This window comes from Ochlerotatus camptorhynchus, unplaced genomic scaffold (genome assembly GCF_037179485.1).
Source record: "Ochlerotatus camptorhynchus isolate MF236.1 unplaced genomic scaffold, CSIRO-AGI_Acam_v1.1 ptg000232l, whole genome shotgun sequence".
NCBI lineage: Eukaryota > Metazoa > Arthropoda > Insecta > Diptera > Culicidae > Ochlerotatus > Ochlerotatus camptorhynchus.
In genome coordinates, this window is record NW_027040722.1 from 1,578,406 (window position 1) to 1,593,137 (window position 14,732).

Below are 14,732 nucleotides of genomic sequence, written 5' to 3' on the forward strand. Positions count from 1 at the left end.
CCAGACTCATCAGCTGGTTGGGTCTGCTTTTGTCGTTGTTGCGGTGTGCACCAGCGGATGGTAACAAAAAGAAATCTACGGGAAGAATAGGACGATAACGGATAGAAGAAGACTGCGTCTGTCGATGTCGGGATGCGGATTCGTGGAATCCGTGAAATCTGCAATGTTCGTTAACGTCTTTCGGTAGAATGGAGGATTATCAAGGTTTTGCTGATGCATTTGATATTTTTTTTTTAGGTTTAAACACTACCTGATTTTAATCAATTTAACGGAAATAAGAACCTTATTTGTTGGGTAATAAAGCCATTTGCTCTTTCATTGATGGTTAAAGGTTGGATCTTGGGCAACGTGCACTTTGTAGGGATTGGCGACGACTGTCTGAGTGTGAATGGTTCGTTAGTTCGAAAAGAAAAATGCTCGTTCTTCAAACAAAGGATTCGGAATTTGCCTAGGATGGAATGGTGTGAGTTACATGGCTACAACGACAATTACTGTCATAGGTTAGTTTTGTTACTCATGAGCAATTCTCGCTGATGATACCAGCCACTTTTTGTTCGCGATACTATTTCCTTCATACTTATTCGATAGCTCTAGTTATGAACATAGGAAAATCTTTCTACAGCATTGATGAACTCCTCGTAATTTGCAGGTCTGGTAACATGTCACTTTTTAGTGATTTAGTGATTTCAAAAAAGTAAATTTTTTCTCCCAAAAGTCACTATTTCTTAAATTTTAGACACTTTTTTACGACCTATAATGTTGAAAGTAAAGAATTTGCCTTTAAGAAATCACATCAAATCACAGCTTAATTTGGTTAATAAAAATCAGCGTGTACAGTCCGACGAGAAGAGTTGCGAACAGACCAGAACTGTCCAATTGCTGGTTATGGAATCACTCAAATATTGATTTTTTTTTAACTCCGTGATCTAGAAGTTCAAACATCGACAAACCGCCAGAAATCACCATGAAATATCTAAGCCACGAACAAGCGTGCAAAATGTATGAGTTAGTTCGTGTCTGATATATTCTGGACAAGTTATTTTTATCTAGATAACAAATTTCTATGATTTTGACTGAGGGGATCGCTGCACATTTGATATAGATTTTCGAGCGAAAGTTAAATTGAAATTTCATGTCGGTTTTGTCAGTGATTCAAGTCTGTATTTTTTTTTTTTTAATTTGTCCAGACTAGATAATACAATTTCTCATCTTTTCCTTTGTATAGACTATTTCATCACAAATTTTCGGATGTTTCGAAAAAAATCTGGTCGCAATATCCTAGCTTTTTTAATGTTTTCCAAGCCTTAGATTTCAAATAATCAAAAATGTTCTAGAATTTTTTCAGACTAGAATTTTTAAAAATTTGTGATGTTTTGAAGCTAATAATCAATCAAATAATAATTCTAGATAGAGCTGGAATTAGGGCGTAACAGCTTTTTATATTTGTTCTTCGTCTTCGACAGTGTCGTACAGACTAGTTTAACTTATGCTATGTTTTTAATCCTATTTTTAAAACAATTTTTGGACACATTAAAATCAAACAAATCACTAACATTGTTGAAAGCTCTGAGGCAAGAACTGAGCGGGTTGTTATGACCATAACATGTTCTATGTGCGGGAACTGCGATAAGTGCTGAGTACCGCAGCTGACGCTGTGGAACGTTCAGTGATACTTGCAGGAGAAGATCCGAACAGTCGACGTTATTCTGGACGATATCGAATATAACCAGCCGCTGCAATTTCAGCCGTCTTGCCGATAGCAGTTCCAGATCAATTAGTTGACATCGTTCTGGATATGCAGGTAGATGGACAGGATCATTCCACGGTAGGTGCCGAAGAGCAAAGCGAATGAATGATTTCTGCACACGTTCGATGCGGATCACCTGAGATGTATGGTACGGTGCCCAAATGGGAGCAGCATATTCCAGGATACTTCGCACTAAAGCACAGAACAAGGCTTTTAATGTGTGCACGTCGGTGAATTGAGATGCATTGCGGCGAATGAACCCAAGAACGGAGAAGGCTTTGGCAGTAACGGTGGATATATGTTCGTTGAATCGAAGCTTACAATCCATGATAACTCCTAAATCACGGATAGACTGCACACGTTCCAGCGGAGCAGTGTCAATATTGTAAAGATGATTGATGGGAATCCAACAACGGCTAAAAGTGATCACCTTGCACTTATTGATGTTCACGCACATTCCATTTTCCTTGCACCATCGTGAAAGGGCATCGATGTCAATCTGCAGAGCAACACAGTCCAAAACAGACTTGATGACTCTGAAGATTTTGAGGTCGTCGGCAAAAAACAACTTTCCAGAAGATATTTGCAGGCACAAGTCATTGATGAAGAGCACAAAGATCAATGGACCTAACACACTCCCTTGTGGAACTCCAGATGGAATGTAGAAGGTCCTGGATCGTGCTGAGTTCACCTGGACGAATGCTTTCCTACCAGTCAGGTAAGACATTAGCCAGTCGGCTATCCAATCGGGAAAACCCATATGTCTCAGCTTTTCCACGGCATAGCTATGCGGAACAGTATCAAATGCTTTCGAAAAATCAATGTATACAGAGTCCACTTGATTCCGGCTTTCAATCTCACGAAACAAAACGTTGGTGTAGCATAATAAGTTGGTTGTTGCAGAGCGATGGGGAACGAATCCATGCTGGTATTCCGAAATTATCGGTTTTGCTGCAGACAGTAAGACCTCGTGGACCAAGGATTCAAAGAGCTTTCCCAGGCAACAGAGAATCGAGATCCCGCGGTAATTTTCAACGTGCCGCACGCTACCCGATTTGTGGATGGGAATCATTTTGGCAGTTTTCCATAAACCTGGGAATGTTTTTTCATTTAACGATCTATTGAACAGTATCGTCAAAGGTTTAACTATAGACTCGGCGCAATTCTTCAACAGTGTTGGAGTTAAACCGTCGACTCCGGCTCCTTTCGACGCATCTAGTTTGGCTAACGCTCTCAACACTTCCTCACGAGAAAAATTGAAAAAAGGAAGGTGGATATCATGGGATGGCACATTTTGAAAACAACCCGGGTGAGGTTGGGGCGACTCCGCATTAAACACACTTTGAAAGAAGGTCGAAAAAAGATTAGCTGCCTCTTCAGAAGAGCAGGCCAAAGCATCACCATACTTGACATTGTCCGGAACACGATTGCTTGCCCTTTGTTGCTTCACGAACCTCCAGAACATTGATGGGTTTTGTTTCAAATTCGATTGCAGTGTTACAGTTCATAGTTGAAAGTTCATTAACACTCCGAATACGATGCCTCCGAAAAACTTAGTCATTTCTAGATGAATTAAAAAAAATGTGGTGCTTCTAGAATTCCTAGGGTCTGTAGATTATTTTGATTGAAAAAAGATTAAAAATAAGGTCTTCTACTTTATTCAAAAGCGAAAAGAGTCGTTACACGTTTTTTTTTAAAGAAGTGTTTATGGGTTTTGCAAGTGGCCAAAGATCCATAAATTAAATTAATGGTTACAAATGTTCATAATTAGCCAAAATACAGTCATGGTTCCTATATATGGATCCTGGAGACAACGGAACGGTCCTCCAGAAGATTCAGAACATCCGTAAAATTAGTCAATTTACGAAACTGATCCTAGAGCTCCGTGTTTTTTTTTACATTAAGAACTGTGATTTACGAAAGAATTTGGATTCATGACATAAACACGCACCCGGATGGCCATAGGAGCGTGCTCAGGAAGATCCGGAACATCTGTAAAAGTGGTCAATCCATGAAACTGATCCTAGAGCTCCGCGCTTTTTCGATAACACTTGGAACTGTGATATAAGAAAGAATTTGGGGTCATGACATAAACATGGTCCCAGATGACTATGGAGTTCTCCGGAAAATCAAAAACATCCGCAAAAGTGGTCTATTCATGAAACTGATCCTAGAGCTCCGCGATTTTTTCGAAAACACGTGGAACTGTGATATAAGAAAGAATTTTGGGTTGTGACATAAAAATGGACCCGGTTGGCTATGGAACCGTCCTCCGGAAGAACCGGAACATCCGTAAAAGTGATTCATCCATGAAACTGTTTCTAGAGCTCCGTGGTTGTTTTTTTTTTTCGAAAACACTAGTAACCATCCATGAAACTGATCCAGTTCTTTCGAAAACACGTGGAACTGTAATATAAGAAAGAATTTGGGGTAGTGACATAAATATTGACCCGGTTGGCTATGGAGCATCGGTAAAATTGGTTCATCCATGAAACTGCTCAGCAGTTTTTTTTTAAATCCCTTGGAACTGTGACATAGGAAAAAAATAGGTCGTGACGTAAATATGGGCCTGTATGGGCATGAGACCGTCCTCTGGAAGATCTGGAACATCCTTAAAAGAGGTAATTTCATGAAACTGATCCTAGAGCTACACAGTTTATTTAAAAATATTAGCAACTTTGTTAAAGAATGAATTTTTAGTCGTGACATAAACATGAACCTGGATGGCCATTCGTCAGTCGGAAGATCCAGAACATCCGTAAAAGTGTTTCATACATGAAACTGTAAAAAAAGCCGTGATTTTTTCGAAAACTTCACAGTTTGAAGTGTTTTCGAGAAAACCGCGAATTTCTAGAATCAGTATCATTGATGCACCAATTTTACGGATCTTCTGGAAGACGGTTTCATGGTCATTCGGGTCCATGTTTATGCTACGACCCTAAATTATTTCTTATATCACAGTTCCACGTGTTTTCGTAAAAACCGTGGAACTCGTGGATCAGTTTTATGGATTGACCATATTACGGATGTTCCAGATCTTCCAGACGACGATCCCATGGCCATGAAGATACATGTTTATATCACATTTCCGAATGTTTTTGAAAAAACTGCGGAGCTCTAGGATCAGTTTCATTGGTTGACCTCTTTTACGGATGTTTCGGACCTACCAGAGGACGGCCCCATGGCCATCTTGGTCCATGTTTATGTCATGACCCCAAATTCTTTATTATATCACAGTTTCAAATGCTTTCGAAAAAACCGTAGAACTCTAGGATCAGTTTCGTGGATTGACCACTTTTACGGATGTTCCGAATCTTTCAGAGGACGGTCTTATGGCCATACAGGTTCATGTTTATGTCATGACCCCAAATAATTTCTTATATCACACTTACTAGTGCTTTCGAAAAAACCGCGGAGTTCTAGGATCAATTTCATGAATTGACCATTTTTAAGAATGTTCCAGATCTTCCGGAGGACGGTCCCATGGCCTTCTAGGTACATGTTTATGACAGTCCCAAGTGTTTTCGAAAAAAAAAACCCGCGGAGCTCTAGGATCAGTTTCATAGATTGAACACCTTTACGGATGTTCCTAATCTTCCGGAGGACGGTCCGATGGCCATACGAGTCCATGTTTATGTCATGAACCCAAATTAGTTCTTATATCACAATTCCTAATGTTTTTGGAAAAAAAACCGCGGAGTTCTAGGATCAGGTTTATGGATAGACCACTTTTACGGATGTTCCGGATCTTTCGAGGACCGTTCCGTTATCTCCAGGTTCCATATATAGGAACCATGACTGTATTCTGGCTAATTATGAACATTTGTGCCCATTAATCTAAATTATGGATGTCTCGAGATCGTCAAGTCGACGATGACAGGAGCACATACCGTGCTAGAGGTAACAATAGCTGCAATTTACAAACCTACGACTGGATGCCTTCCTTCAGATAACAACTGGAGTGCGGTAAAAATCGGTAGAACTGTTTCAAACACATCGTCGGTATTTGAGCATGTCGGTGATCATCTCTTTTTGCCAGTGATGGCGGGGGGGAATACCCCTCCCCATCCCTCTCCAACGGGGGAGTTTGGTAAAGAGAGATGATCAAACCGATTTGTACCCTCCTAAAGTTGTCTTTGCTCGCTTTCTACTCTCTATATGCAATTTTCACACTGCCGTACTCCAAACGAAACTATCAATTCTATACTTTCATCTCCTCATTCTATCGTATAAAAATTACCACTCTGGTCTGTTATTTGAAATTAGCATCTTTAACTAAGAACTTTTTGTCCATTTTTTGAACTTCTTGTCAGCACGCTTTTTTAAATAATTTTCGCACAGAAAACGATTTAAAATGTCTCAAATATTGTTTCCTGTGTAGAAATTACATAGTAATGCGTACTAACAAAAAGTTCAAAAAATTTACCCAAAGCTCTTGTTATAAGATTTTTGTCAATTTTTATGATCTTTTTTTAATTATTAAAATTAAACAAGATCATTTTGAGATATTTGAATTTTCACCACTTAAAAAAAAATACTCAAAATTACTTAAAAAGGCAGAAGTGTTTAAGTTTGCAACTTAAATTTTTATGAAAACTCAATGAAGTATTCACCATGGGTGACCTCACAACTGGATCTCGAATGATGAGACAGACCGGCGATGCATCAACAAAGAAATTAAACAAGTCAGCATACTGACGAATTCTGGCTGTAGCAATCTGACGCGTTTGCCACATTTAGATATCGTTCAAGAAGTGATTTATCCCTCGTACATCAACACGTCTGTGAGGGCATCCAGGTCATCGGTCTACATCGCGTAAAGCAGAACAATCATCTCACACAATCGCAGTGTGAACTAGTTGCTTATCTCCATCTATCAGCTGTTTCATCAAACCGTATTGCACAAACATTCACTTTGTTAGAAACCGGTTGATCTAAGAATTTCCCCATGAATTGCGATTCCTGAATCTGTGGCGTCTCAAAAGTACCTCGTTTCAATTAGCTATGACATGCAAAACACTGTATATGATTGTTATTGTTGTCGATCGACGAGCTTGCGCAAACATTAGGTTGATTCTGCGACTTAGATTTAGCGCCTGCCGTTCCCATGTGATTATAGTATTTTCTCCACAATAAAAAGACAATTGCTAACAATCGGCTTTCCTTTCTCCTTTCAGGCCTAACACAATCGGCGACCACTCCCGAACAAAACAGGACCCTCAATGAAGTGCTTCCTGTGCGCTGCTCCCATCACGCCATCGTCGCCTGGTGCATACATCAGCTGCAGCGTCAAACAGTAGCAGCAGTGTGGAAGTGGCACCACCACCCCGACCCGTCAGTCAGTACGGAACACAGGAGCACAATAACAAAAGCCAACGTGGATGTTTACGTGTGTATGTGTGTCTGTGTGTCCCCGTTGCATGAAACTGATCCCTGTGCAAATAAATGAAATATAACAATAACAATAATAGGGAAAAATCGCGAACAAATAGCACAGCAGCACTAGGAGCAAACTAGAAAGAAACGGAATTGTTTGTGATACTCACCAGAGTGCCAGCTACAGCAGCAGCAGCAGCAGCAGTAGCAGCCCGCATATTCAAACTCTCGCCCGAACAGCAGAGCATTGCGTCTAGCGGCTCCGGGACGGGTTATTGCCGGTGAAGAAAGAGAAGAGTGTGCCCACACACGAGAAGCAGCTGGAAAATTTACTTGTGTGACTAATCGTGAAGATTTTCTTTGTCATCGCATCGACCGTATTTAGGGGGGTGATTTTCCCGAGAAAGTGTCCGGGGAATTGGGGGCAGGAAGAGAAAGATACCAAGCTTGGTGTATTCGGTTTGGGGCTTGGCATAGTGAAGAAGATGTTCGCAGTGTGTCCCATCGAGTGGTGGGGTTTGCTAGTTCTAAGCGAATAAGGTTCAAATGTGTGCAGTGCAATAATAGTGTCGATTTGCTCTCGATGTCGAATAAGCGATTATGGTGTGAGCCGTGCAAGTGCTGATTGTAAATAGATCGATTGTAAATTTTACTTCGCGTGAAGAGTAAAAGTTTGGTTGAAGTGAGAAGATATCGAATCGAGTCGTGCTAAGAGATAAGGGTGTTTCGGAAGAAGAAAATCCCGGAGTGGGCACCTAGAAGCTCATTCCGGAAGGAGGCAGCAATTGATTCGAATTGAACGCGCGGGTGAATGTGTTTACCGGGGGCATGATAGTCCCCCCTCATCTGGCCGCAACACTCAACAACAGTGGTGGGGGGTCCGGTGGAAACAATAACAATAGTGGCAACAGCAGCGTCAACAGTGGTTTGTCCGTTACTGGAGCAGGCGGAGCAGTAGTAGGTTTGGGAAGCCACCTGGGAGGAGCTACAGCAGGGGCGACTACATCGCTTCTAGTCAGTGGCAGCCAGGATAGTCTGAGCGGTTTCGTACTCAGTGGTGGCGGCAGCGGCGGAGGGGGAAACGGTAACGGAAGCGGCAGTAGCGGTAGCGGATCCAGCCGTACCGGATCCAGCAACGGAAGCGGCCATCGTATCCTAGCCGTCAATCGTAACATTGACGACCTACTGTTCGGTAGTGATTTGGACTCGCTAATCAATGACAATATCATAAATGGATTCAAATCGTTGAAAGTGGCGAAATCGCACTCGCAGGATAACTTGGATTATCACCATCGTCATCCGCATCTACAGCAGCAGCAACATCCACATCATCAGCAGCCGTTCTATCATCATTATTATTCGCATCAGTTGCACTCATTGTCACCAACTCAACAGCAACAAGCACTAACATCGTTACATTACCAGACACAGCATCATCATCTGCAACAGCAGCAGCAGCAGCCGCAGCAACAAGTTAATCACTGGATTGAATCGGATATCATAACAAATAGCAAGATGCTGACGGATAAAGCAAAACAGAAACGTAAGTACAAAACTTTCCTATCCTATTCTTCATTTAACGCGCAGAATAAACCTTCCGGAAAAGAGTTACGCATTAAATACCTGCTGTTTTTTTTTTCTCACTTCGTTGCTGGAAAACAACTAAGAACAGATGGCCTGCGTCTTCCAAAAGCTTTGTGATTGTGTGGGTGGGTGTGTGTTGGTCTGCGCGCTCGACAGTTGACAATCTGGTAAATAACTGGCCCGCAGCAGGTTACTTTCCATCGGTTGTCTTCAAAGAACCAAGTCTAGTGCTGGCTGCAGAGGAAAAAGTGATTCGCACTAATAAAGGTCGGAATGTTCGTTTGGTGGATGTCCTGCTGTCAGGAGGAGAGGTACCCTATGGGAAAACCGTCTCAGAAGGAATAATACAAATTTGTGCAATTGCGCTGCTTTTGTTTACATTCGATAAAAGAAACCGTAGGCTATGGAAGCTAAAGAGTTGTTTTGTTTTGAGTGGTACAATTGAAGTAGAATCGCTTGGAGCTATTCAAATATTCCGTTCGTAAGACAATCTCAGACGGATTGCGTTAATCCTATGAGCAGAGCGACCAGTGAACCGGGAAGAACCCGGAAATTAGACGGAAGAACCGGAAAAATCAGTAAACCTTAAGATTTTGTTTTTATTTTTTTATTGTTTATGAATGTAAAAGTTTATTCTAGCTGGTGATGTGTTTTTCTGCACCAACTTATTATGTCGCTAAATTTTTCCTGTATAAAATAATCTGCAGTTAAAATTGTTTGTTGGGGTTATGTCTTACTTTTTCAAATTGTTAACCTATTGAAAATCAACATTCAATTAACTTGTTACCATAATTACCTTGGAGTTCTTCTTGGAATTATCATGGGATTCTCCTTAAACTTACAAATATCCTTAAAACTCTTCTCGTACCTTGGAATCATGTTCCGGATTAGGCATGAGCACGATTGACCGCCAACGGTTGCTACTCTGTTATTGCCAGATCAGGTGTAATTACACAGAGAACCAATAGATGATGCCTGGGACTAGAAATCATCCTCAATGTGTAAAAACTGGTGATCCCAAACTAGGCAATACCAGCGCTCGAACGCAGGTCAAGAAAGGAAAGGGTAGGAATGTGTTGACGTGACACTCGCTTTGATGGAAACCTAGAACACCTCTGCACTTCCACGAGGAATCAGGTTGGGATTGCAGCAGGGTACGTTTTGGTAAACGATAAGCTGAATTGATGTCCTAACGATCATATAACGCGAAGGAGCTTGGGAATGAACCTACGATCTTCTACTCAGTAAGCAAAAACGTTTGCCAATAGGCAAACGAGCTCCTTTTCAACCATCGAGTTGTTGTTATTACCATGTAATCATATTAGCATTAGCATCGAACAAGTTGCACAATATCGTAGGTGACCCGAATTCAAATCTATTAAGAGCAAGACGGATATCTATTACTGGACAGATAGTAAGTAGGAAATAGAGCAACACAATAGTTGGGTAAAGAAGAACTGCATTATAACACACCATCGACTGGAAATGCTCTCGCAAACGTGGGGCTTTAGGTAGTGATGAAAACGTCGCTAGAACTATTCCACAGCCGCAGTCAGTTTATGAGCAACAGGAGGGACGCACATTTTTGCCTGTGGACTTGGAGACATACTTCAAGTCCCCGCGTACATCGTACGGGCTAGGCAAAAATGTGCGTCCATCTTGTAAACTGTCGCTTTAATGGCCCTTCGCTCATTTTCAACTTCTATTCAATTTTCATATTGCCGTACTCTAACGGAACTATCCACCTACCCTCTTCCAAAGATCATTCTCTAGCTAATAAATCATCACACTAAAGCTTCATGTTAGCATTTCCAACCAACTCTGAAAATCGTTAACTTCGCGTATGAAGTAACATAAAAAACACTTTGAATGTAACAACTCAAGGCGGGAGTAGCCGTCAACAATGCTGATGATGGTACAGCACGCAACAACCACCCTACTGCTTTCTCTCTGAGATGATCACGTTGGTCATGACGAGAGGAGCAACACAATAGTTGGGTAAAGAAGAACTGCATTATAACACACCATCGACTGGAAATGCTCTCGCAAACGTGGGGCTTTAGGTAGTGATGAAAACGTCGCTAGAACTATTCCACAGCCGCAGTCAGTTTATGAGCAACAGGAGGGACGCACATTTTTGCCTGTGGACTTGGAGACATACTTCAAGTCCCCGCGTACATCGTACGGGCTAGGCAAAAATGTGCGTCCATCTTGTAAACTGTCGCTTTAATGGCCCTTCGCTCATTTTCAACTTCTATTCAATTTTCATACTGCCGTACTCTAACGGAACTATCCACCTACCCTCTTCCAAAGATCATTCTCTAGCTAATAAATCATCACACTAAAGCTTCATGTTAGCATTTCCAACCAACTCTGAAAATCGTTAACTTCGCGTATGAAGTAACATAAAAAACACTTTGAAAATTACTATGTCCCAGATAAAGACATATCCCTCTCGAACAGTTAAGGATTTTCCTGGCCACGTCCTTGCAACTGGTAGGGATTGTAAAGGTATGTTAGTCCAACATTTACTTAAGAGAGATGCAGAGAACTCTACGACCCCTCATAAATGTTTCGGGAATTTAGGAATTATGTTAGTAGGAAACACCCAGTCAGTGTTGCTGGCAAATGTAGATTTTGTAAAAAAAGGTAATCAATGTTGTTGTTCATGAATGATCCCTAAGTCTTTTACGGTCGGTAGTCGGCTAAGTACAGCATTCCTTCCATATGTGGTGGGTTGTACCGTCCACCCACTGCTACTTCTCGACTGTCCCTCAACCAATTGAGCTTAGTTTCTGTAGATAACTAGTTTATGGTTAACACTAGTCACATATAGAAAACCAACGTAACTGGCTGAAGGACAACCGAAAAACCGCGGTAGGTGGACGGTACCACCCACCGCATACATGGAGGGAATGCTGTATTTGTATTAGGTTAAATGAGAAAATACTGGATCATTTCCCGCGATATACAAGCTATAACCGTTCCTCTGATCGCAAACCAATCCACCTATCAGAAAGCAAAACACAAAAGAATGCTCAAATCTGAGATCACTAGATATCCCTATAGAAATCCCTAGGAATGGGTTGCTTACTGCTGCACCGCATCCAGCATGGCGATCTTCAAATCGCTAGCCAGATGCGAAATGTCCACCACGGAATCGACCATCTGTGACAGCCGTCCAACACTGGGGAAGTGCTGGGCCGCTTTCTTCGTCTTGGCCACGCACGTTTTGAGCGCTTAGGACAGGGCATCCGCGTTTCACATTCTCCCGCGACACGTTCCGATGCACACACCCCTATTCTGTATTTCGTTTCGAACGAAATTCTCATACAAATTTTTTTTTTTTGTATGAGAATTTCGTTCGAAACGAAATACAGAATAGGGGCGACAATGTCTCCGATGTTGACCAGATTGTGGGCACTCAGCACAACGAACTTTCCGTAGACAAGGAAAAACTTCGGCGGCTGATCGTGCTCCACTGTCTGCAGGAAGGTGTCGATCGCTTGCGTTAGGTATCCCATGTGCGTCACCGTTTGCGTGGCATAGTAAACCAGTACGGATTTGTCGTTCGGGTTCAGGGATTCCGTTTTATCGCTGCCGGCGGCTGCTGTCGCATTCGGATTCCGCACCACATTCTCAATCCTGCGGCAGTGCGTCGTGAATTTCGGCGTTGGATTTGACCGAGGCTTCCTTCGATTCTAAACTCACGTAGTCGCCTTGGTTATTGTAGTTGCTGTTGTTGTTGTTGATACTTCCGGGTGTGGTCTTGCTGGGTCCGGTTGGAGTCTGTGTGGTTGTGGCAGTGGAAGAGGAAGTGCTTCGTTTGAACAAGAGCGTTCCGTTGCCTTGGAAGAACGAAGCCGTCTGTCTGACGTCCTCCGTCAACATTTGGGCACATGCAATCAGCTGATCCAAACTGTCCAGAGGTAGTTGCTGTTGGAGCTTCTGCGTGGGCTCAGGTCGCTGGAGCGTCACCATGGTCCAGTCTTGGTTGTCCAGGTTTTGTGATGCCTCGTGAACGAGTTTATCCGCGTCGCGCAAAGCTTTCACCAGGGGTCTCAGCTTCTGAGCTAGGCCTTTATCCTCAGCTTGTTGTTATTTTATTACCATGTAATCATATGAACAAATAAAGCGATTGACGAATCTTGAAGGTGGCTGGGCCTGAGATTAGACTTACGATGTTCTGCTCAGTAAGCAAAAACGATTGCTGTATGGTCACCGAGCCCCTCATATCACATCATACCTTTACTCGAGTTGTTGTAACCATTCAAACCCGGCACCGACGACGACAAGTTTCGCAAAATACACGATAAACAAGTTGAGGAACTAGAGACGAACCAGCCTAAAAGTCTCTTATAAAGAAAAATAAAGTTTGAGGATCTGCATAGTATTTTGTCAGACATCTTCTTTCAATAAAGCTGAATGAACTTCCCAAAAGTTTCGTGCACTTTCCAATTATTGAGAAATATTTGTAGAAAAGGTTATGGATCTACCCGGAAATTCGGAGAACTTCAGCACGTTCAGCAATTTTAGCAAAATTAAGAAAGCTTAAAAAAGACCCTCCTTCGCTTCCATCGTCGATTTCTCGCAAACCAGAAGCTCAATCATTCAAATCGACATTACCAATAGATTGGGGATTGGCTTCTCTGTCCGATGGTTACCATGTGATGATCGATGATGGAAGTGAAAAAAATCAACTCCGGATAAACGAGTTCGACCTGAATGGAACTATGAAAAAGTTCAGAGTACTTCGTTGAAATTGAGGAAATTTTTGAGAAATTAAGGGAATTTTGATGATGTTCAGGGAACATTTCAAGAATTGAAGATTGTAAAGGGATTTCATAACTATGACAGTTCATTGCGGCCATATTGTTGAAGCTACAAGTGTCAAATTAGCTATCATTTATTCACTGTGCCTTGCCAAATTAACATGGAGAGTTATAGTGTCCAACAGCACGTGCAAGTGATAAAATGGTTTTATCAAAGTAAGTGTTCTTTGCAATCAACGTTCCGAGCGCTTCGCCCATTTTACGGTCGCAATAATCGTCCTACCGAGAGGACTATTCACAATGTGGTGAACAAATTCGAGGAAACTGGTTCGGTGAACGCTCAACCACCACCGAAAGTGGGCAGGAGAACCTGCGGCAGTCGATTCCGCGCCGCGTACAAATACTGGGCCTCTCGCAGGCTTCAACTTGGCGAATTCTGCGTCGAGACTTAGGTTTGCACCCATACAAGATCCAATTAACCCAGGAGCACTTTCTATCGAAAATCGTCAAGCGACGATGAAGCTGTCAACCATCACTTTCAATTGAAAGTCGTTCTGTCTTCAACAGAACCACTTTCGATCAGTTTTCATGCTGTTTGTTTTGGCTTGACTCGTGTTCATTTCTTCTTTCATTGTCAAATGAACTTACTTTTGCGCTGAAGCGAAGCTGTTCGATCCAAATTCGTGCAGTTTTTATGACTTTTGTTGCTTGTTCACTCGGTTCATTTAGGTGTATGCGCATAGGTCTGTGCACGTGGATGTCGGTGGTTTGTTTATCCATCAATATGGGTATTTTTTTAATCGGGGTGAAGTCTAGGGATCAAAAGTTGATATGCGACGCCGTTTTGAAATCCAAGATGGTGGCTTCCAGTTTAAGAAAAAGTGTGAAATGCTGTCAAATACTTATAAATAAAGGTATTTTGGGAATCGGGATGATGTCTAGAGGATGAAAATCAATATCCAACGCCATTTCGAAATCGAATATGGCGGCTTCCGATTTACGAAAAAGTGGAAATACAGTCAAATACACATCAATATTGGTATTTTTGTAATCGGTATGAAGTCCAATTGATATGCGACGCCATTTCGAAATCCATGATGGCGGCTTCCGATTTCAGATTAAGTGGGAAATACTATCAAATACCCATCAATATAGGTATTTTTGGAATCGGGATGGCGTCTAGAGGCCGGAAATCGATATCCGACGCCATTTTGAAATCTAATATGACGGCTTCCTATTTCAGAACAAATGGG

At 42.0% G+C, this 14,732-nt stretch overlaps 1 protein-coding gene across 3 annotated transcripts in view; it reads left to right on the forward strand.

The window, feature by feature from the left end:
• mnb (minibrain) overlaps positions 1 to 14,732 on the forward strand; it is a 201,392-nt gene that overhangs the window by 37,468 nt on the left and 149,192 nt on the right. For all 3 annotated transcript variants that reach the window (XM_065225636.1, XM_065225638.1, XM_065225637.1), the window contains exon 2: positions 6,925 to 8,666. In XM_065225636.1, the coding sequence (XP_065081708.1) occupies positions 7,952 to 8,666 (715 nt within the window). In that variant the 5' untranslated portion in view covers positions 6,925 to 7,951. The remainder of the gene's footprint in view (positions 1 to 6,924; positions 8,667 to 14,732) is intronic.